This window comes from Suillus fuscotomentosus (genome assembly GCF_016647785.1).
Source record: "Suillus fuscotomentosus strain FC203 chromosome Unknown F5891scaffold_38, whole genome shotgun sequence".
NCBI lineage: Eukaryota > Fungi > Basidiomycota > Agaricomycetes > Boletales > Suillaceae > Suillus > Suillus fuscotomentosus.
Window position 1 is genome coordinate 134,093 of NW_024539550.1, and position 23,819 is coordinate 157,911.

General features: G+C 47.2%; 4 protein-coding genes across 4 annotated transcripts; 2 read left to right on the forward strand and 2 right to left on the reverse strand.

Annotated features, from left to right (window-relative positions):
• Positions 1-17: 17 nt before the first annotated feature.
• Positions 18-2,196, reverse strand: F5891DRAFT_1129401 (major facilitator superfamily domain-containing protein; the record flags this gene model as incomplete). The annotated part of the gene is made up of 15 exons (XM_041364392.1): positions 18-113; positions 162-280; positions 335-381; positions 432-490; positions 540-681; positions 738-791; positions 846-920; positions 967-1,010; positions 1,070-1,107; positions 1,164-1,348; positions 1,402-1,530; positions 1,583-1,693; positions 1,750-1,963; positions 2,021-2,120; positions 2,182-2,196. 15 exons carry the CDS (start codon positions 2,194-2,196, stop codon positions 18-20), a joined length of 1,428 nt encoding a protein of 475 aa, XP_041224144.1.
• Positions 2,197-9,334: 7,138 nt separating this feature from the next.
• F5891DRAFT_1042571 (uncharacterized protein) lies at positions 9,335-9,734 on the forward strand (the record flags this gene model as incomplete). The annotated part of the gene is made up of 1 exon (XM_041362111.1): positions 9,335-9,734. A coding segment is annotated over exon 1 (242 nt), but the record flags the coding sequence as incomplete, so codon positions are not given.
• A 4,636-nt stretch (positions 9,735-14,370) lies between these two features.
• On the forward strand, positions 14,371-17,244 carry F5891DRAFT_451915 (laccase). The gene is made up of 13 exons (XM_041371883.1): positions 14,371-14,809; positions 14,865-14,916; positions 14,963-15,031; positions 15,083-15,210; positions 15,266-15,294; positions 15,347-15,421; positions 15,475-15,502; positions 15,557-16,292; positions 16,342-16,362; positions 16,413-16,564; positions 16,621-16,644; positions 16,693-16,757; positions 16,807-17,244. The coding sequence occupies exons 1-13, from the start codon at positions 14,625-14,627 to the stop codon at positions 16,887-16,889; spliced, it is 1,647 nt and encodes a 548-aa protein (XP_041224146.1). The 5' UTR covers positions 14,371-14,624; the 3' UTR covers positions 16,890-17,244.
• Positions 17,245-18,139: 895 nt separating this feature from the next.
• Positions 18,140-18,383, reverse strand: F5891DRAFT_934758 (family 3 glycoside hydrolase; the record flags this gene model as incomplete). Its single annotated transcript, XM_041374027.1, has 2 exons — positions 18,140-18,218; positions 18,265-18,383. Coding segments are annotated over 2 exons (198 nt in total), but the record flags the coding sequence as incomplete, so codon positions are not given.
• Positions 18,384-23,819: the final 5,436 nt, after the last annotated feature.

Genomic DNA, 23,819 nt, shown 5'->3' on the forward strand with positions numbered 1-23,819 from the left:
TCCTCCGCGGTGTCTAGTCACTTCTCCATATTGTTTTGCAACTCTTCTTCCTCCAGAATTTTTCGTGACACCTTGCTTCGAGCACGAATCCTAGACCCATAAAAGAAAAGTACCTGGCCTTCATTTAATGATGGACTGACAGGTAGCTAGTGCTATCTTACCCATGGTATGGGCACTAGCGCAGCACCTATGCATCCGAACAGGGTCAGACCCCATTTATCCGTCAAGCGAGCAAACATTTGTGTCGTGAAAAGAGGAAAGATCGATGCAGCCAAATTTCCTGGCGATTCATAGTGTTAGAAGCATTCGAGAATTGCGGAAAGGGCGAACTCACGACACATGCTCTGACCTGCAATAGCTGACGACGCGTATGTCCCATAGCTATGAGATTGATAAGTTTCATTCAATCGCACAGGTCAAAATGTTTTCACCAATCTGCGAGATACAGAAAGACCACCATGTAAATCACAAACCCGCCCGCCATGAATATCTTGAGAAATGTCAGTCTCGCATCTGTGAAGGAGATGCGTAGGACAAACAGTGAGACCGATTGCTGGCGCTATCCAATGTACTTCCGGTCTTGCTGTCCAAGCATAGATGAATATCCCGATTGGTATGAGGGTTGCTGCAACACAAGGGAGATAAAGACGCGCTTCCTGACGTTTCCGAGGATAATATTTCCTAATTTGAACAGGTCCATGATCCGTAGATGTGCAATGTAGCTAGCACATGCTTACTGGTATAACTTTTCCTGATAGATGTTGGCAAAGTATCCAATGAAGCTCCCAAATCTAAGCCGGATAATGGTAAATCATCATCACGAGTTCTAGATCCCGTCGACTCACACGAGGGTGCTGAAAATCAATCCTGTGTTCTGCACGTCAAACCCGTAGATCGCCTGGAACTCAGTGGAGACAGACCTATACATGGGTTAGATGGTAAGCACAACAACATGGAACGGCGTACTCGACAAGGGTATAGACAACGCCCCACGTAAAGCCAATCCACAACTGCGTGAAAGAAATTATCCTGTTTAGCTCTGTCTACAACAAGCAGCCGCAGATCCTACGCTGAAACTCTGGACGACAGGCTCCGTCAATAAGAGATCTGAAAAGAGAAAAATGTCAGCTGATCCGTGTAGATCATCGGTAAAATTTGCTGACATATCGGTCGTGTGCACGAAATCTTGATCAAAGTTATCAAGCTTTGTTTTTCAATCTCTGCTTTCGCTTGGTATCTATAATCTCCTGTCTCTTTTCGCTTCTTCCTTGCCAGGCGAGTTAAAACTATGGTAGCGCGCGTTTCTTCCATGAGCAACACAACCAAAATGAAATAAGCCCCTGTAAAGCTGTAGGAAACTCCAGTCAATGCAATATGCGTGATGTGTTTCAAGGGACTAACATAGCATGAATCCACTGAATCCACCTCCAGCCAAGGCGAGGACTTGCCTCTATTACACCGGCAATTACGGGCCCAAGGCCCGTTCCAGCCACGGCAACAAGAGCGAAAAACGCCATGGGTCGTCCACGCCTGTGAAGATAGCTGTAGCGATCAAACAGGTAAAAATCTCAAATTGCTCAACTCATGTGGCTTCCATACGTCGGCGACCGAACCACCCACCAAGGTTGAACCTGTTGAGCCGAATGCGCCCCCGAGAAGACGTCCAAGCATGACGGTCTGTATGTTTGGTGAGCTACAATAGTTAGTCTATCAATCAGCGTCACGTCCGTAAAAAATGAATGAACTTACAGGGCAATCATAATTTCCGTAAGCAGGAATCCAAATGACGAGACAATATATATATTCAGGCGACCGAATTCTTCTGTGAAGGACGAAGTGATGAGAGGAACCGTGCCAAATCCGATTGACCACATGCTCAATCCAACGGTGGCCTGAAACTGAGTGCAGTTCAGGTCCTGCATCATCGACTGGTAGCCCATAGAAAAAGAGGACGCCGCTGCAGCTAGAGACATAAGATTCTGTCAATTCTCTGATCGCTCTATGATGTAGATTGGATTACCGACTATCCCGGTGAAAGCACACGCCACCAATGTGATCGTCCATTTTTTTTTGTATGAGAAGTTCATAGGATCTCGTGTGTCATTATCTTCGAAGGTGACCTGTTACTCATTAACGATTTTAACACTGATTGAGGCTGAAGAAGAAAAATTGGAAGAGTACTTGCAAGAAATTCATCGTTGTCCTCGGACATACGGGTTATTGACGAAGGAGAGCTAATGATGCCATATTTCTCTGATGCTTGTGCGGTCATCATGAGCTTGTGTGCAATGAGGATACGGGTAGGTATCCAACCGTATTTTCCAGCTATTTAAAAAGTCCAGGTGATAGAGGCACGAGTTCTCTCATGACTAGGAAAAGTCACGAGCCCACACTGGCACAGAGATAAGGCATTGCCAATTGGCCGAAGCCTTGTCAGAGTGCATAGTTAGCTTGGAACTAATCTCGAGCCATCCTAGCGGCCCTAGCCCAAGAAAGCATGACCCTGTGTGTGAACGTTGATATGGATTATAAATGGGGGTCATCGGACAGGAATCAAATCGACATTTCAAGGCATTCCTATACGTTTCCTGATAGTGGAGACAGCGCTCTGATGGCTATTAAGGACGCAGATACCGGCTCGTTCGTCCGAAAGACAACATGTTTGACTTTTTCGGATCAGTAGCCAGGAAAACGCTTGATTCGGCAAAGTGGCAAATAGATGTGCCCGTGATGATGTGGGTCAGGCAATAAGGCTCAGCTCGAGGCTATATAAACCTGCGAACGAAAGGCTACCATGAACATTGGGGTGAATGTGAAGAGTTGTTCCAAGAGAAACGCTTTGGATGCATCCTACATGCTACTCACCTCGATTATCAGGCAAGCTGGCGTGCGCTAACAGTTCCGAGTCATGATGGAATGGAGGGAGTTAATCGTCACGTGCACAGAACCCTCGGTGATACGTGACAGCTGGTGGCAACCGATCAATTTGGGAAATTTTGAGTTTGACGGAGGTGGTCAGCTGCAGCCTGGAGGCCGCCGCCGTGATGGCAGCGCTCAACAAGTCAATTGAAGAGGACGTAAAACTAAGACTCATTTGCCAACGTCGTACAAGGCCGAGAACGAATATTCTCAAAGACCGTGCCACTTACATATATGAATTCCCATCAGTAATATGTCCGGGCCCACCTCAGCAGATCCGACCCGGGACGGGACTATTCGGAGAACGTTTGCTCTGGTCGGATACTACCCGGTACATGCTCCTCTATGTCACCGTTGTAACGTTGAATGTTGCATGACAAGTTCCATTGATTGCGGTATGTATGGAACACGTGCAATCTAATAGAACCACACTCAGAGTGGTCCGTTCGAAGTGCACTTGCTTTTACCCTGAGATCTATGACACCTTCTAAAATTTCTGTGAGATATGACAGCTCAATGCTATCCTAGTGAGATCACTCAAGTTCGCGATGCAACGAACCATACGCAAGGTGCCACGTGAGACATCAGCCAGAAAGGTATACACACTGGCTTCCCATTTACACACAATCTCACATTCATATACACCACAGAATAGACGACGCCGTCACTGACAGCCTGGCCTTCAACTAACCCACAACATAAGACTGCATTATTCGCCGCCGCTTTCAGTGCCAGAACGCCCAAGCCACTATGTGTGGGCTCGTGTCGTTATACCCATCTACGCTCCTCACATCAAACTGCTCTAGCCTACAGCCCATCTTCTGGTTCCTGCTGGGCTCACACAACGTTAATGAATCGTATGGCGGATGTACCCATCCTCTGTTTTATAACATGAAATCGTATTTGACGTGCTTTGTGTTCCCTCGTTCATGCCTTCAGTCCGAAGCATATGGATTCGGATGCAAGTGACAATCCAATATGATGTAGTAACGCCAAGTACTACTCTTTACGACCCAGTACTATCACTTCGTGGGATCGATTGTGTTGTCCTCGACTGATTGGTGCTGACCCTGAGGCTCAAGGCTCAAGCTGTGTCAAACATCAGCCCATCAAAGTACCGTCCCCTCCTGGCCTGAGGAATATCAAAATCAAGATGAATCTGGGAAAGGCGGGTACATCCGCAATTCACACCTCGCGACACCGCAGTTACCTGCCAGTGCTTTTGTCCCTCTCTCGTTGCATCCTCAGCTGTGTCATGCATGGAGCCGAGAACGGGACAAGGACAAGGGCGGGCTGCAACAGTTGCGGTTCTCCTTGCAATTTTTTACTGTTTAAATGCAATTTCAATGTCTTGTATCTTACTGTTACATCCTGCAAACCACTTGTTGCAAGCATGAAGGGAACCCCGTCGACGTTCAAGTTTTGTCACTGTTGGACAGTCTAGGTCAGCGAGACTCAGAGCTGAGACTATAAATAGTACTCACTTTCCTCGAGGAATACTGATCTAGTCCTAGCCCTGGCACATGGTCATTGAACTCAGAACATTAGAGTGTGCTGTGAAGAATTCCTTAGATGTAGTGATACTCACTTTTCTCGGAGAATTTGGACCGTTGCATGATTGATGGAGTTCCTGATATAAGTCAATAATTAGACGTAATTGGAATGCAGTGAGAGCCTGCAGGGTTAGTAAAACTAAAAGAAGTCTTGCACCGATACTTGCAGTGTGCACGATTCCGATGAGATGGGTGTGGGAGAAGGGTTAGTGAACGACGATAAACGAGTTTGCCCAGAGTTTTTGAAGCTGGGAACTGAGATGAGCGACAAGCAGCGTGCTGAAGAGAACGTGGGGTCCCCGTTTAGATTAAACTAGGAAGGCAGAAACTAAGGCGGAAATTCCTGTCGTAGCACTAGTAGTAGCGGGTTTGAGTCATGGGAGGCGGGGATTTTGCTGCATCCGATGTACACGTAGATCTGAGGAGTCGACTGCATGAAAAATGATATTGCAGTAGGCTCGATAGAGAATGGATGATATACACAAACAGTGACCGCTCGGACAGGTTGTACGATAATATGAAAAAAGACATTATTCATGCTTGTAACCTTGACGGAAGTGTGGAAGCGAACGGGACTATGTCCTACCAAGGTGTCTATGGAAACGGGGTGAAACAGCACAATACACGCATCTCTGCAGCCTAAAGAAAGACAAAATCCCTCCAAAGTCCATTTCGACCGTGTTCCACATCACCGGCATCCAGTAAGATGTCGAAGCTCATTTCAAGCACCGCACTCCGTCGAGTTGTTGCAAATTGTGAGCGGTGTAACCGCAGTCGCAGTTTTTCCTGATAGACAACATATGGTAACAGGCTCGTGTAACAAGATGATGCAATTGTGGGAATTGTATTGAAGATGGAGAGGCATTCGCAATGAGGTGTGGGCACTGGCGGTATGGTGATGGTGAGGAAGTTCCGAGCCTGTACTACGAAATTCGGTTGCATCCTATGCACAAGCAGGATTGGGAGTCGAAACGGGATGAAGGAGTGATATTGCAGTAAGCTATATGCATGCGTTCGAAGGAATGACATGGTGATGTGCCGGAGTAGCTGCTCGACACGAAAACAACGATGTTATACAGGATAGATAGTCAGATTCGAGCGCTGGAAAACACAATTGGATGCGATGGAATACAATCTGGAAGCTGTATAGACAAGAGCTGGGTGCATGTATGCACTGAGGCGCTGGGAGGGTATACTGTCGAAGAACGCGAGTAGGAAGTATTCTTAAGTACTGTAACAGTTATGGAAGCGTGGAGGCAAACAGCCTTAATTGTCCTGGGCGTCTATAGAAACGAGGCAGATCGACGCAGTGAAGCACCATAAAAAGCACAACACACGCACCTCTACAGGAAGACATCCACAATCCCTCCCAAAGTCCATCTCCACCGTCCTCAACACCATCAACTTCCAGTAAAATGTCGGAGCTCATTCCAATCACCACGCCCCTGCGAGAGTTCAACTGCCATCGGGGATACGTAAACGCAGTCGCAGTGTTCCCTGATAAACGACGGATGGTTACGGGCTCGGAAGACACGACACTTCATATGTGGGACATGGAGACAGGTGTTGTATTGAAGAAGATGAGGGGGCATAGCGGCGGGGTGCGGGATTTGGCGGTATCACGAGATGAACAATTGATAGCAAGTAATGATCACTATGGAGAGGTCATCGTCCAGCACGCAAAAACTGGCGAATTACTCACCAAAATCGGTGGCTGCTCCCGTTCAAGGATCACCTCACTGGACTTTTCTCCCGATGGGGCAGTGCTGGCCACTGGTTCATATAATGGAATGGAACTGTGGGACACCAATACCTGGCAGCTGCAAGGAAGTCCAATCGAGCATGATAGTGGAGTCTACTGCGTTCGGTATTCGCCCTCTGGAGAACTTCTTGCCATCGCAACAGTTTCAGACAATATCCAAATTTATAATTCAGGCACAAAGGAACGCGTCGCGTCCTTCAATTGCAAGCCTTGGCGATCGCAGAATTGGTCACTTTCATCATGCGCATGGACGCCCGATGGCACACGCTTTCTCACATGCGCATGTGCCAATTATCTTGATCTTACCAGACGGGGCAGTCACTCTGCCGGTTATATTGATTCTACCATATGTAAATGGGACACAACAACCTGGAAGCAGGTCGGTGATCCTTGGGCGGGCCACTTTGGCTATATCAATGCCATTGCCGTTCATCCTGCTGGAAAACTCGTCGCCTCCACATCTCATGACAACCATATCCGTCTCTGGCGGCTCTCAGATCGACGAACCATTGCCATCTTTAAGCATTCATCCTTTCTGACATGCGTGACTTTCTCCGTGGACGGCAGCCGCATCCTCGGCGATGATGGCTATAAAATCTTAGAGTGGGCAGTACCTCAGGGTATTAGTTCAAAGGCATGTATCCATCCTTGACTCATATACCACAATTCGAGCATGTTTCGTGCAGGTCCTAGCCAACACAACAGCCCGCGATGCATGCATAGATGGTGACTTGTCTGCCGCAGAAGAACTACTCACGCAAGAGATCGATGCAAATTCGAACAACTTTACTTCCTACGCCCATCGCTCATTCGTTATGGCGCGAAAACACGACTGGGACCTCGCCCTTCAGGATGCAGTCAAGGTGAGATTCACTGGCCCGTCATTTCCTCGTTATGAATGGCTAAATCCACAGTGACATAGTCCATCAGCATCCAGCCCTCGTTGACCGGCTATGTATCCAAGGGTATTGCCCTCTGTGGACAAGGCCGCGTCCCGGATGCAAGTGCAGTATTTGGTGATGCATCAATGTACACGGACCAAGATTCACAGATCCTCCATTCCTTGCTCTTGATCAAGGTATGATACATTTGCTTCGCATACTCTCCCCTGCATTGTGTATTTCAGGTCATCGCGCTTTTCAACGCAAATCGACATGACGAGGCAAACCTGCTCCTCAAAGAACTAACTACTGGCTGTCCGAATGTCGACAATTGTGCATGTCATATCGTGGAAGTAAGTATCATGCAGCCACGCGGGGTCATCTAATCTTTGCAACTTGCATGTTAGGCATATTTACGTATTCAACTCGGAATCAAAGCCTTGGATGATGCATGTCACAACGAAGCCGCTGACCATTTCACTGCCGCTATCAACTCCAGTGCTTTGTCATCGGAATTGGTCATTCATGAATTCTACGAGGATTTGGTGGTGGTACGTTAATACACATTGGAAACCATTCTCATAATCAACTCTTGTCCAGCTCTTCGGCTGGGATCTCAAATTGTTGTGGCTCACTGCATACCAGAAATGTTGTCATGCACTCCTTTGGGCAGGTAAATTTCAAGATGCTGTGAGATCATACCAATACATGATGGTTTTGAGTGACGAAAATACCAAGGCTGACTGCCTTGACTGGTCCAACGGCAAGTCTAGAATCCGTAATGTCACGCATGCTACAATCCTCACCTGCATTTCTCTTAGATTTCAAGCAACAATGCAGCACACTCTGTGCTGTCAATGGACATGCCGCACTCGCTTCAAGCGATTACGACAAGGCTATTGACCTATACTCAATGGCGGTCGATCTGGATTCTACATCCGATGTCATCTTTGCAAATCGCAGCCAGGCAAAGTTGAATAAAATGCTATGGGAGGATGCGCTTCTCGACGCGCAAAAGGTGCGATGACATCTACGTTTTCGCAGACCATGTTGACTTCGGCTATGCATAGGTCACCGAACTCAATCCTTCGTCTCATGTTGGATACCAATTGACACATGTAGCTCTGCGTGGCGCGCAACGTTACGATGAGGCCATCGAGGTCTTTAAAATTGTGTTGTCTAAGTTGGAGGATTCTCCCGAAGCGCAGATACGAGGTAAGCTATGGGACACTGCTGCATAATCTCAAAACACATATCTTGTTCTGTAGATCTGCGTCAACAATATGTCTGTCCATCAGAAGTAGAAGACGCTATTCGAAGAGCAGTTTTGATTGAACTCAGCAACGCCCCCCTTCGTCTGCTCAACACCTCTACCGGGCTTTTATGCAACCGTGCAGCACAGCTAAATTCCTTCGAAACGAGTCCAGAGTACAAGGAGCTTTTGTCATTCACAACGAAACATTCAGATATGGAGCGCATCAAGGAAGTAGTAGCGATGCACTTCCGCTGCGTCCTACTATCACACAGGTGGGAAGAGACGGAGGCGCTGCTGCACGACATCAAGGACAAAGTCGTGTACGAGCTGAATGAACTTGGTGGGATCACGAAACTGCAGTCGTTCTGCAAAGTCGCTCGTGATGCGGGATATTGTTGGGCGTGGATGGATACATGCTGCATCGATAAGAGCAACAACGTCGAGCTTCAAGAATCGGTCAACTCCATGTTCGTCTGGTACCGCCACTCAGCGCTCACCATAATCTACCTATCCGATGTCCCTCCTTCATCCCATCCTGGTGCACTGGCGAAGAGTGTTTGGAACGAGCGAGGATGGACCTTTCAAGAATTCGTCGCTCCGAAAGTCGTCATATTTTATCAAAAGGATTGGTCATTATATCTCGACGATCGCTCTCCCAACCACAAAGAGTCCCCAGCAATCATGGAGGAGTTGGAGGGTGCGACGGGAATAGATGCACGGTCCCTGACCTCCTTCCGTCCAGGGATGAGAGGTGCTCGAGAGAAACTGCAATGGGCATCAAGACGTGTCACCACCATGCAGGAAGACATCGCGTACTCGTTGTTCGGTATCTTCGGTGTCCATCTACCTGTAATCTATGGTGAGAGGAAGCAAAACGCGCTTGGGCGGCTCCTGCAGGAGATCGTGGCTAGATCGGGCGACATCACCGCCCTGGACTGGGTCGGACAATCGTCCGAGTTCAATAGTTGCCTTCCAGCCGACATTATCTCATATGCAACCCCGCCAAGCTCCCTACCATCATTGTCTGAAGATGAGATTCAGACAGCGGTCTCCTCGTTGCGAAACATTGTGGCTGTGGATTCAGCTTCGAAATTGTATAACCTACTCGAGGACATGAATACTCCCCTCTTCGCAAACTGTAGACTCCGTCTTCCTTGCATCGCATTCCGTGTCACGGAAGTCAAACGGAGACCTGGTCATGTTGCTCATTCCACGTATGGAGTGAAAGCAGATGGGCTTCGGGACTTGCTGATCACCACGGACGAGACACTGATTCAGTTCTCGCGCGCAAGGCGCACTCGGCAGACATTCTTTCTTATCCGTCCATGGGATCGTCGTCTCCTTGAGCTGCCTGACTTTGCAGACGAAGCGGAGAGCGTAGGGGATTTGTCCGAGTCTGAGTCTGCATTAGGCGACACTGACGAGTCGTCCAGCGAATCACCTGGAGAAGAGGACTCGTCAGTTGACTCGGAATCCCACTCGCGATCATTACGCTTGATGGTTCACCTCGGACAGGCTTTCAGTGCACTTTTGCTAGCGCAGCAACGCGTTGGAGAATACAAGAGGATCGCGTCGGACTATAATATCACCGCGCAGGTCAAAGACACGGTTTCGATTGACATTATGAACATCAAGACCTTGGACATATTGTAACTGTACGTTTTTAAAACACAGTGATCTCTGAGCAGTTTGCGTGTGTACATTGACGATCACATTTTCATGGTATCACACATCATACATACCTTGTAAGTAAGATTTTGCAACTTCTCGCAAATACAAAATCTCAGAAATTGACATGCTGTGAGTGAGGCACACCTGTGAACCTAGTTAACATAAAGCCCAGAGGCACGATGTGCTCTCGTGGTTGCAGAGGGCGATGTCGGCGTCTGAATCAGAGTCGATCACGTTTTTGCAATTGAGTGAGCCACTCTAGCGTGACTTCAGTTGTATGCTTGCCAGTCACAGTTTTGTTGAATGTCGTGAGGGTACAAACGTAGGAATAGAATTAGACATTGGAATATTACCCATTAAACTGCTTTTTAAGTATTATGGCACACTGACCCGCGATCCCAATGTTTCTCCCTGCATTGTTATCAATGAAAGACATCATTGCTACCCATTGCGGAATCACTGTACAGAACGAAAGTAGAACGGGATCAGGTATTCTCTCACGCCAAATAGGCTACAGTTGAAACGTTGAAATCCATAGGAATTTACGCTGCAAGTTACACGTCCCAGGCTGAAAACATGGAATCGACCCCGTCGACGTTGAAGCTAAGTTTGAGTCACTGTTAAGCGTTGAACGTTGAATGGTCTAAATGATGTTAACAAGGCTCAGGCCCTCCAGAAATAGTCGAGAAATCCTCAAGGGATCTGCTCAGTGCTAGTATTGCGCGTCGAAGATCGTCGAGTTAGCTTCACTACGTATGTCACACCGGGCTCAAGGACTCGGCTCGAATGGAGCTGTGGACAGCAAGAATGTGTATGCGAGCAATGTCATGCTCTGGCACGGGCTCCGTCGTTACAGCCAGATCATCTATCATTTTATCCTCCTTAGCATGCACTAATTCACGAAGGAGATCATACACGATAATTGAGATGAAAGCTTTAGTAAAAGAACTGATGTGAACTCGGTTGGTCTCTCAGCGGTCCAGGTAAGGCTAGGGACCATTGACTCCCATGGTAGATGACATTCCCAAACACCTGCGATGAGAATCCTTTGAACGCAGGGCTTGCGTAACATATATAGTGAGGGCTCACTCAGGATAGCGACCACGTTGCACCGGTACTTGTGTGGTGCAGGATTTCTACAATGATGGACTTGGTGGCATTGGCGAACAAGAGAAATGAAACTAGTTGGACCGGGGTGGGCGATGTTCGAAGTAGAGATGAATCATGAGTAGAGCGCTGGAAAAAAGCGCTCCTACCTGATATAATTGGTAACGAGTTTGAGATGCCAGAAGGAAGAACTTCGATCGGCTGCATGCGGTGCACAAGCAGGTCTTTGGAATCGACGGGACGAAGGGGTGATATTGTAATAAGCTATGTGTATGCGTTCGAACGAGTGACGTGGTGATGGGCTGGAGTGGCTGCTCGACACGAGAAACAACGATAATTCATGCGCTCATACAAGGAATCACCAGCTGCTCCATTGGATGCGATGGGATACATTCTGGAAGCTGCGAAGACAAGAATTGGACGCTTGAAATGCTTTGTAGTAGGCCACTTTCTACATTCACGATATAGAAATGTCAAGGATTGTTTCGTCCTCATGAGGATGCACCAATTGTAATTCACGATGGAGATATATAGCGTGTTGAGAACAACTGGCCGCAAGTAAATTTGATCGATAACGCAGCACCTGACATATGGTGATTTGGGTCAGAGTATTAGGTAGAGGAGGTCGATGTACTGTAAACAACCACTTCGAAGTTGGGATACGCAGTTGGTTGTCCGTGGGTCCAAGGATTGGGTTCCATTTATTGCATGATCCATATCGTTCCTGAACACCTGCAATGACAGGTCAATAATTACATGCAAGGTTCGTATACCTTTGGTTGTGGTGAGCTCACCGAGGATAGTGACAATGATGACCGTGTCGCACCAATGTTACGGTATCCGCAGGATTCCAATGAGGATCGTTTTAGGAGCAGAATGGCGAAGCAGAAAGATGAAACATGTTGGCTGAAAGTGGGCGGAGCCAGGGACTCAGATGAAAGACGAGCAGAGCGCTGGCAGCAAGGCTACGGACATCTTTGGAAAACATCATGACATAGGTGACGTATAAACGCCTGAGAGACGCGCACGTAGATCTTGGGAGTCGACGGAGTGGATGGGACATCATTAAATGCATTCGGGCACGTCACATGGCAATATACAGTAGCTGCTGGGTATGAGAAACAACAATATTCATGCGGCCATCGAGGATGGATAACATTCGAGCGCATGGGGATGGTGGCTGTACGATCACAATTGAATAGGTAGAGGGATGCAGTTTTTGAAGCTGTGGAGACAAAAGCCAGACCCATGTGTACGGTGCAAACTCAAAGGCGCCGGGAGGGTATATTGTCGAGGAAGGTGGGTGTGACATTACGCCGCAGTGGCGAACCGCCTGGTTTCCTATGGAAACTCGGAGCCAGTATAGAATACATAATACATGCAGCTAAGTCAGAGAGAACAATAAGTAATCACACCCGTCCATTGTCCAAAATCTACCTCGAGTGTGCGCAGTGCCATCGACCTCCAGTAAAATGTTTTGGCTCATTCCAAATACCAAATCGAAGGGAGTTTAAAGGTCATGAAGAATGTATGAATGCAGTTGCAATATGGCCCGCCCTCGTTACCCGATCAAAGACGAATGTTTACGGGCTCGGAGGACAACACCGTTTCGTCTTGAAGGCAGGCGTCATGTTGAAGAAGTAGCAGTATGGTATTGGCATTTGGCGGTAGCATTACGGGATGAGCAATTCATAGCAAGCGGTGTTCTGATGGGAGAGGTTCATCGACGTCCAGTGGCACGGAGAAACTGGAAAACTGTTCACCGCACTCAGCCCATCAAAGCCAACTTCAAAGTTCAGTCACTTTCGGTGTGTTCTTGCTGGACTTTTCTCTAAATGGAATAGTGGCGGGCATTGGTTCGCCGTCATCATGGAGATTACAATACTGCGATGCACTCAAGCTGCTAGGAAATGTAGACCTTCTTCGGTATTCTCCGTCTGGCCAACTTGCAATTGCAACAAACCGCAATATCGAATATCGAAATTTACAATCCAGGCTAGATCTCCTAGGGGATGCACCGCAAAGTCCAAGCGTCAGGCCCAGGGGTCATATAACATCGCACTCGCGTGGACGCTCGATCGCACATGTCTTCTCACATGGGGCAATGCTCGAGGAAGATCCTACCAGTCCGTTTTCGAGATCGACGGCAGAGAAGTGATTGAGCGCTATCGATCACGATGACCTGTGGTGTTTGATGTGGCAAGTCGGAACGAGGCGATGCCAAACTATGTTGGACGCGGCCCGACCAACCATTTAGATATCCACCGCGCACTTCAATATTAATATGTTGCAATTGCACTAGAGTACTTTCGAGATTAGAACAAGTGCAATCATCAAAACATTGGTTCGTCAGTATAAAACAAGGATCCGGTTCTTCAATACCCGTTGAACGTTGAGGCCTGAGGGTCCGTCCAGGTCCAGGAGCTCGAGAGAAAATACCTTTGTTAAGCGATAAGTTTACGACACGGTAACTTCCAGTAGCTACATACCGTTGAATCGAGTTTAGTGCGCCGCCGTCGGCCTGAAGCACAGCAGTGCGGTGAAAGGGCCATACAAACCCGTCAGCAGAGGCGGCCCCTATCACCATATACGTGGTGGTTCTAGTATGTAGTACAACTGGAAAGTCTCGCTAATGGTGTGTGTGATATTTCAAGTTTGGGCGCCCTGCTAAAAGGATGATGCGAGTGTACCCCTTGACCTTTCTTTGCTTGATAGTTTGAGTTGGACTTACTAACCAGGAACTTGAATCATTGGTTGTCACGGTCAGCCTGAAACTGCCAAATGATTGATGCAGTGACTGATGAGCAACCGAGTCACCTGACCATTATGGTAGTTAGATCGGCATTACTAATACTATGCAGTATAGTCCTCGCTAGTGAGTCTTGTCAACTAATAACCATGTCAGAGCTAACGGCTTCGAGCCACGGAGAACTTCATCAGAGGGCCTGCCAAGGCTTTCAAACTTGAAGGTCCATCCCCTCATTTTATACGCGGCATGTATTTTTGTGTCCAAAAAGCGGACGGCAAACCGCTAAGGTTGCAAATTTAGCCTGTCTCAGGCTAGTCGACCATAATGTTTATCCTACAGTATCTGTCTTATGAAGAAGATCATCGCATAAACTCTCCAGTCGGTTTAATCACGGCACCCCACCTTGCTTTCGCCTGTTGTCAACTCAAATTGGACCCGAGAATTTGATTCACTGGAGCCACTATTCAACCTATACGAAAGACCGGACATCCCACTTCACAACGTGCACTGCTTGTCTTTGCGTGGATCCAAAGTGGTCTAGCAACCCAAACTTTGGCTCCGATTGTCTCTCGACTTAAAATGCCACTTCCACAGGCTCACTGGCAGTGTTGCCCGATACAAATATAAGGAGTCGGCATATGATTTTTCTATTCCGTTACCTTTGAGTTGATCTCCACGTCTACGGCTGCCAGTGTTAGGCAGCATATTTTATATTACCCTGGTCACAATGTTTCTCCACACTGTCTTCGCTGGCTGTCTTCTTGCCTCATCACATGCAATGTCGGTAACTTCAAGATCTAACTCTGAGCCCTTGCAGCATTCGCCGCCTAGCGCACACCCGTCCACTATTGGACCTGTCACTGACCTTACTATCGCCAACAGAGTAATCGCGCCTGACGGCTTTAAACGGTCGTGAGTTAATGCGCCTATATCTTCCCCTATACCTCTTCATCCTCCTCTCGTACAGGGCTACACTCGCAGGAGGAATCTTTCCTGGTCCTCTCATCAAGGCGCAGAAGGTTTGTGCAAGCATTTTATTCACGTCTGACACTGAATATTTCGAAGAATGACAACTTTAGCATCAATGTTGTAAACCAATTACAGGACAAAGACATGCCTTTATCGACGAGCGTAGTATGTCCTTTACTTTGTCTGACACCGTAAGGTCTCTGATACCCTTCAAAGCACTGGCATGGCATTCAACAACAGAAGACGAACTGGGCAGATGGCACTTCGTTCATCACTCAGTGTCCAATCCCTCCAAATCGCTCTTTCCTCCACCAATTTAGCACAAACCAGACGGGAACTTTTTGGTTCGTGTCCCCCATTTTTTAAAGAGGAGGTTCGCTAAGGCATTTCGTACGATAGGTATCACTCGCATTTTTCCACCCAGTATTGTGAGTACCCCTGATTATCTTTGCGACCTTTGCTACACATCTTTACGTCCAGGTGATGGTCTTAGAGGACCACTTGTCATATATGACCCTGATGATCCACACAAAGATTTGTATGATGTAGATGATGGTTCGTATTATTGCTTTCGTGCTTAGACCTACCATTCACCAGTGTTGGCACAGAGAGCACAGTACTGACGATTTCCGACTGGTATGAGTTAGCTTGTCAGCCTTTTGCATTACAAGTCTTTACAAGTTTCTTCAGGTACCACGATCCTACGACTGTGTTAAATAAGATCCTCGGCCCCGTCACCAACAACTCCACCCTCATCAATGGTCTGGGGCGCTACTCTGGTGGACCCTTGTCACCTCTTGCCGTCATTAATGTTGAGCAGGGCAAACGTTACCGGTTCCGCGTCCTTGGTCTTTCTTGTGACCCATCATATAACCTCACTATCGATGGCCATATCATGACCATCATTGAAGCTGATGGCGTCGAAACTATCCCTGAGACTGTGGATTCGCTTCCGGTGCTCCCTGGCCAGCGCTACTCTGTCATCGTCCATGCGAACCAACCTGTGGCTAATTACTGGGTTCGCGTACTACCCAACCTTGGAAATCAATCGTTTGCAGGCGGCTTGAACCAAGCCATCCTCAGGTACAAGGGTGCGCCCGAGGAAGATCCTACGAGCTCTCCTGGACCCTCCATCTTGCCATTCAACGAAGCAAAGCTTGCATCCTTGATGAACATTCCGGCTCCCGGTGTGCCTGAGATTGGCAAGGCAGACATCAACCTCAACTTAGTTGCCGGTAACGTCAATGGCCTCTTCACGATCAACAACGTTTCGTACCATAGCCCTCCGACGCCGGTTCTGTTGCAAATGCTCAGCGGGGCTCAACATCCCTCGGATTTGCTGCCAAGCGGAAGCGTATACGAGCTTCCCCCGAACAAGGTCGTAGAGATCACCATTCCCAACACGGGTGCAGCTCTTGGCGGTCCAGTAAGTCCATCCTGGTACTGTTCACTCCTGTTGCTCATCATCTTTCTAGCATCCTATGCACCTTCATGGAGTGTGTCATTTCGTTTTCTGTGTCGTTCTCCATTCTAATACAGCAGACAGCACAAATTTGCCGTTGTCAGAGTTGCAGGCAATAGTACACCGAACTTCGTTAACCCAATCTGGAGAGACACCGTAAGTATGGGAACGACGATAGGGGATAATGTTACTTTCCGTTTCGTCACGGACAATGCTGGACCATGGTTCTTCCATTGGTGAGCATGTATTTTCGCTATATTCTACGATACGCCTCTCATGATGTGTTTGCCAGTCATATTGACTTCCATCTGAACAAGTATGTATGCGGTGGCAATATTTGGGCCATGCACTGACTTCTCTCTAGCGGCTTTGCAGCGGTCATGGCCGAAGCTCGGAATCAACTACCCATCGTCAGCGAGAGTATTCCAGGTATGGGTGCCGTGTTAGTTAAACCGAACAAGCTAACTAAGCTTTCCAGACACTTGGGCTTCCTTATGTCCTACAGACAACCCATATACTGCATCACACCTAGGTTCCTTCAATACGAGCATACTCACATGATCATGCGCTATCTTCGCGCCCAAAATTTTCTCCGACCGCTTCTGCGAGGTATATTCACCTTTAAATTGCCATTTTTCTAGTCTTCAAAAATTTGCATATACTTTCACATCACAATGATTTATTGATCGACATTTCATTTGCTTTCTTTTTATTTCGTAACTTATCTGTATAGGTTGTAGGGACGGGGGCATGTAATACAGTATAGCTGTGCTGTCTCTAGGGATAAACTATTGACCTAATATGGTCGTTTCCGCTGATCGTTGGACTTTGCATTCGGACTAGTGCCCATAGCAGTGCGCTCATCAGACGCTACTAGTACGACATAACCATTGTCCGACCAACGAGTCTAAGGTCGCTACGGAAGCTGGTTTTCTCTTTGGCAAACTGTCAACTACCGACAACCGCGCTACCTCAGTGGTAGTGACTAGTACTCATCATTCCGACGGGTGTTATATACACTTCACATGAGCGCTCCTCGCTTCGCGAACTGCACACTGCATCGCCCGTATCACGGAAATCAAACGAGGGCGCGGTCCAGCACAAGAACTTGATCCGTGGGATTGACCATGCAGTGTGGCACATGGTATTTGTGGTCAGTGTCGAATATACTTGCTCTCAGTGATCCAAAGATTGGGACTAGGGCTGGCCACCGTAACCGTATACGGTTACAGCCGTACAATTTACGGCGGGCTTACGGGTACTACCTGTACCGTACCGTATGTCGTACAATACATTCAAAATGTTCGACAGTACGGTACGGGTCATCATACGGTCATATGACCGGCTATACGGTCGTACGGGAGATGAAAAAATGTTGAATTAGTAAATTACAGTAGTACTAACTTGCTCATCTGATTTCGATGCTTACTTATATTTGCAGATGAGTCCAGCGAGGATGACGAGGAGTATGCTGACGCTGATGAGGAAGCCGAAGACGATATGGGGACAGGCACTGCCGCACAAACCTGGACACATATCCATCAGATGATGACGAAGAACCTACTCCAGCTCCTCCATCACGACCAGTCAAGACTGTGCACGCTCCGCTGAAACAAGGCACATTGGCCCGTCATGTGACTGGTGTCTGTCTCATCCCCAGCTGTGGAAAACTGTCTTTCGTTGAGTAAGTGGTCACTGGAGATCGATTGCTATGAGAGACTAGATGTTCTTCAGAGAGGCAGTGACCCGAGTTGGACTGGTTCCTGGATGCATCATGTGCCAACGCTACCCACGGCCATAATGCTGCGCAGGAATGGGTGCGCGTAAATCTCATACTGAGTCTGATCATCAACATTTGAAGATTCTAATGTGGGGAAGTGTTCCTGCTCACTGGTGGGATAAGCAGAAAAGCAAACAAACACAAGAAAACACAAACTAGTTGATGAAGTGCTCGGCAGTGGCTTGTACTCCGCCATTTTGTAGGCCTAAAATTGTCTTGTATGCGGATTCGCCAGTTAGGAAAGGATCTGCACCGAAACCCTCCCAGTTACGGCCACCTTGGGGGACGCGACCCCAGGTGTCCCTGTCATATTGATGCAACAAAGCATTGAGACTGTAAGGTTATAGTGATGCATTCATCCTACAGTGCTAGCGCTGCTAATGTATGGTGCATTATGATGCATCGTTATTGCATCATTGTGAATATGCATTCCTGATGGATTATGACATCACCTTAGCCTTACTAATCAAGGCGCTGCAGGTAACCCGCTCCTTGATGCATCCCCTTGATGCATCCCCGATACCTCATTGAACTATATATACCACCCTATTAGCACCCCACTCTGTGATGCATTCCCGCCACCTGTTACGCTCGGCGTTGTTTAGACGTCTTAACGTTTCAAGGATCAAAGTCAAAGTCAATGTTCTGATGAAGATGAAGCTAGATTGCAGGCCCTGGTCTGCATAGGTCAAGTTAAAGATACAAAGTGTAAAGAGTAAGGTATATATAAGAGTATTGAAGCGGAGCTTGAATATGAACAGCGAATAGGAAAAAGTGAAAGAGAATCGTACGATAGAATGTAATAGAATACTATGGAATGAGTCAATGTGAAGAAGTGATGATGTGAAAAGTGAAAAGATAGAACTGTAACATTACCCCCATTTTAAGGGTAGTAAGCCCAGATTACTACAAAAAGTTAAAGTCGATGTGATCGTTTATAAGAAGAAAGAATGTCAGAAGTGTTACCCAATTGCCTTTCTGTCAACCACTCGTTCTCGGAACTAGGGAACCCTTTCCACTTAACATGGTAAGACCGTCTGGATGATGAACCGTGATGACCGATGATGGCTTCTACTTCGTATTCTTCCTCTCTGTCAATGATGTCTGGTGGTGCGTTAATAAAGTTAGGACCGTGTATGTCGTTTTCTTTATAGGGAGATAATAAGGCGGCGTGAAATATGGGATGAATGCGCCATTGAGAGGGAAATTTTGATTTATATGTGATGGGCGAAAGGACTTGAATGATGGTAAATGGTCCTTTGCATTTCGGAGCGAGCTTCCAATTAGGATATCCAAGATGAAGATTTTTGGCTTCGAGCCAAACCTTATCGCCTAGAGAGAATGATACGAATTTGGACGTGATTCGTTGACGCATAGTGTTATGAGCGAGTTCATGAGCGGCTAGCGCTTCATTGCGTGCTTTATTTAGCATAAGTAGGCATTGTTCGATATTAGGGATGTCGTATTTAGGGTGTGAATCGGGAAGGTGTTTTGGGTGATAGCCCATCATGAGGTAGAACGGTGATGTGCCGCATGCAGAATGGTGTCGAGAATTATGAACAAATTCAGCAAGGGGGAGCATAGTGGCCCAACCGGTTTGGTCATTTGCGCAGAAGATCCGAAGGTAAACTTCAAGTTCTTGATTAACTCGTTCAGTTTCTCCGTCACTCTGAGGATGGAAGGCGGTGGAAAGGGAGTTCTTGTATCCGAGGAGTTTTCCGAGTTCGAGCTGGAATCTGGAAGTGAATTGGGGTCCGCGGTCTGATATAAGTTTATCGTAAAGTCCATATCTAGAGAAAACTTTGGAAAAGAAAATGTTCGCGACTCCTTCAGAGTCGATTGTTTTGAGACAAGGAGTGAAAACTACCCCCTTCGAAAGTCCGTGGTCTACCACGACCATGATAGAGTCGAATCCGTCAGATAGGGGTAAGTCGGTAATAAGGTCGACCGAGCAATGAGCGAAGGGTCGGTTGCAAATAGGAGCGGGGATAGGAGTGAGAGGTGGATGAGATGGATGTGTGTTTACTTTGTTCTGCTGGCAAATGCTGCATCCTTCTACGAAGTTCTTTACGAAGGTCGCTAGACCTGGCCACCAGTAGTCGCGAGAAAGGAGTTCCTGGGTTTTAAAACGTCCAGGGTGTCCTGTGGTGGGGGAATCGTGATGAAGGGAAGTGAGTTCATGGCGAATATCGCCGGGGGGTACGTAAGTAAGTCCTTTATACAAGAGAATTCCGTCGCTCAATTTCCAGTCGGAAAGAGCCGAGCGGAGTGGAGGTGGGGTTTCTGGGTCCGTAAGCGCTTTTAGTGCTGTCTGTACTACCGGGTCAATAGCGGATGAAATACGTAATCTGTCCGTAAGAGAAGTGTCAATGGTGTTAATAAACAACAAATCAGGTAGAAGTTGAATGGAAATATTGTCCTTTTCGTCGGTATCGACCGGAAGGTGATCCGTTCTATGAGATAATAAATCGGGAATGAATAAGTCTTTACCCGGTACATGTTGGATACGGAGTTCGAATTGGGAAAGGAATGTTTGCCATCATGCTTGGCGTCTGTTCAGGTCTTGTACGTCTCTGAAATATTGAAGGTTTTTATGGTCAGTGTGTACAGTCACAGGGAAAGGAGAGCCGAGTAAATAATGTCGCCATGCTTTTAAGGCACGAACGATTGCTAATAATTCTCTGTCATAGATTTGATAATTTCGTTCAGCCGGGTTAAAGGGTTGAGAAAGGAAAGAACATGGTAACCAATCTCCGTTATTATTTTTCTGAAGGAGCACCGCTCCTGTCGCATAAAGAGAAGCGTCGGTTGCGATAGCAAATGGTGTGGCTTTATCCGGGATTTGAAGGATAGGTGCCGTCGTAAATATTTGTTTCAGCCTTTCAAAGGCATTTTCGCGTTCTTTGGTCCATAAAAAGGGTTCATCTTTCTTTGTGAGATCAATTAAGGGTCGTGCCACTGTGGAATAGTCGGCAATGAATCGTCTATAAAAGTTAGCGAATCCGAGGAATGATTGGACTTCCTTCACTTTCGTGGGAGTTTTCCATTCGGATATACCTTTTAGTTTGGCGGGATCCATAGTTACTGAGCCGGGGCGAATAATCATACCGAGATAGTCGATTTCTGTGACGTTGAATGTACATTTCTCTGGTTTTAGATAGAGGCGGTGTTCTCGGAGTCGTTCCAGTACTCTGTGTGTTCTTTTCTGGTGAGTTTCATAATTGTCCGAGAATATGAGAATATTGTCCATGTAAATAATTACCCATCCTTCTTGAAGCATATCGCCGAAGATATCGTTCATCATCGACTGAAAGGTTGCCGGAGAGTTGCACATGCCGAAGAACATTACCATTGGTTCGAATAGTCCGCGTGCGGTGGCAAATGCCGCTTTCCATTGATCGGACTTCTTTAGACGTACGTTATTATATCCCCATCTGATGTCGAATTTGGTGAATATTTTGGCGTCTTTGAGTTTGTCTATAAGATCAGAAATCAGCGGTAATGGGAAGTTATTCTTAACCGTGTGATCATTTAGGTATCTGTAGTCCTGGCAGGGTCAGAGGGAACCGTCTTTCTTTCCTATGAAGAAGAAAGGTGATGATTGGGGGGATTCGGAGGGTATGATCGTTCCTTTGGCGAGGTGTTCGTCGATGAAATCGTTCATGGCCTTCTCTTCCGCTGGGTTAAGCGGATAAATCTTACACTTGCATGGTTCGAAAGAGTCCTTGAGTTCGATTTTATGGTCAAATTTTCGTTCGGGAGGTAGAATACCGTTTGCTACTTCTCTGAATACGTCTTGATATTTTCGAAATGACTCGGGGATGAGTTCTTCGAACATTTTTTTAACGGTTTTGGAAAATTCTTGAGTGAGCAGTTGGGACATGTTCTGTGCTTTCCGTACTAGGGTGCCGTAAGTTGAGTAATACTGGTGGTCTGAGGGAATGTGTTCATTAGTAAGGGGAGGTTTGGATACTTCCGTAGAGAATGTTCCTATGACGTGTTCGCCTTTGATGTAGGCGATGAGGACGTCATCGGGATCTATAACATCTGTTTCATCAGTGTCGTATTCGGTGGGGAGTAGGTCAGGGATTTCATGAGAAAAGGATTCTGGAATGGTTTGGCTAGCGGGATCCCATTCCTCATCTAAACTTTCCTGTGCGTCAAAAAAGACGTCTTCTTCTTCGACTTCTTGTATAGTCGGTTTGATGCTTCGTTCTCGGAGATGGACTTCTTCCTTTGTCCAATTAATACCTGGGTTTTCTTTCTTTAGCCATCCCATTCCCAGGATTGCGTCTTCCCCTCCCAAGGAGGTGACGAGGAAGCACGTTCACATGGGAATTCCGCAGACGAGGAAAGAGAGATTACAGTACCGTGTAATTTTTCCGTTTTTGTTAAGTGTGCCATCCACGTTTCATACGGGTATGGGCTTATTGAGTTCGTGACTCTTGATAGAGTTTCGACGGACGAATGTCCAGTCAATAAACTCGCCTTCAGCGCCTGAGTTGATCAGTGCGGCTGCTTCGATGGTTTTTTCGACCTTAGAAGAGTAAATGGTGAGTGGAATATGCATAGAATTACGATCGCCAATGCTCTGTACTAAAAGTCCTACTCTAGGAGAATCTGACACCAGTGCAGATCTCTGTTCTAAAAATCCTCTTCTTCGTCAGATTCTTCCTTCTTCTTTGACTTCTTTACCTGGCGTGTTTTAAACGCCTTCCATTCCAGAAACTCCTGGGATTTGGCATCATCCTTCTTGGAGCTAGATGTGGAGTTAGTCTGGGTCTTCCTGGCGCTAGTTACCATAGGATGGTTCGGGCAATCTTTGGCGAGCCCTTTCTTGCCGCATTTGAAACAGAGGCCGTTCTTGCGCCTGCGGTCATGTTCTTGGGGCATGAGGTAAGTCTTCCTCGTACTTTTCTCACCATCATCGTCTTCTCCTGCCTCCATCTTATCAATGTCCATTGCGTAAGGGTCTCTTGCCTTTCCCATGGTTGGTGGATTCAGGAGCGTCCTCCTTACCTCGAAGTCGAGGGCTTTGCTAAGCCATCCGTCGATGGTGTCTGGGATGTTCTCGAGGCCTAGGATAGCGGAGACTAACTCACGCTTTAGGCCGGTGTGGAAGAACAAGATCTTCGTGTTTTCTTCTTCGATGCCGGTGTCGGTCAGGATGGTGCGGAATAGGGAGGCATAGGCAGTGATGCTGCCGGTTTGTCTAATGGTGGAAATACGCCTCATGGCGGTTTTGATTATGTTTCTTGGATAGAAGGTGGCTTTGAACTTCTTAGTGAAGTCTTCGTAAGAGTTGAAGACTGTGGCGCCCATAGTCGCCCTCTTCAATTCACCTTCGGCCCACTTAGCCGCTTCTCCTTTTGTCATCCTACTAAGTGTTAGGATGATTTTCTTCTTATCTTGATTATATATGTCTTCATTGAGGAGGAAGTACACTTCCATCTGTAAAGACCAAGCGGTGGCCTTGCGAGTATCTCCATTGAAGACCTCGGGAAGAGAGCCGATTTCTTTAGGCATGTCTTCGTCATCGTCTGAGTCGGTGTTCTGGATGGTTGGGTTTGGTGGGTTTGGTGGGGGAGGAGCTGGTATATCTTCGTAAGATTCAGTCCAAAAGTTCCAGCGCTGTCCTTGGGGCGCTAATCCGTCGTAATAAGTTCTCCACTCAGCTCATGTCCAAGTGTCGTCATCTTCTGTCTTCACAA

Excerpts from the sequence above, each read along its gene's own strand:
- F5891DRAFT_451915 (XM_041371883.1), top strand. The coding sequence starts at position 14,625 with ATGTTTCTCCACACTGTCTTCGCTGGCTGTCTTCTTGCCTCATCACAT. Across the intron at positions 16,363-16,412 it reads ATCCTATGCACCTTCATGGA|CACAAATTTGCCGTTGTCAG; the intron begins GTGTGTCATTTC and ends TACAGCAGACAG. Across the intron at positions 16,565-16,620 it reads GGACCATGGTTCTTCCATTG|TCATATTGACTTCCATCTGA; the intron begins GTGAGCATGTAT and ends TGTGTTTGCCAG.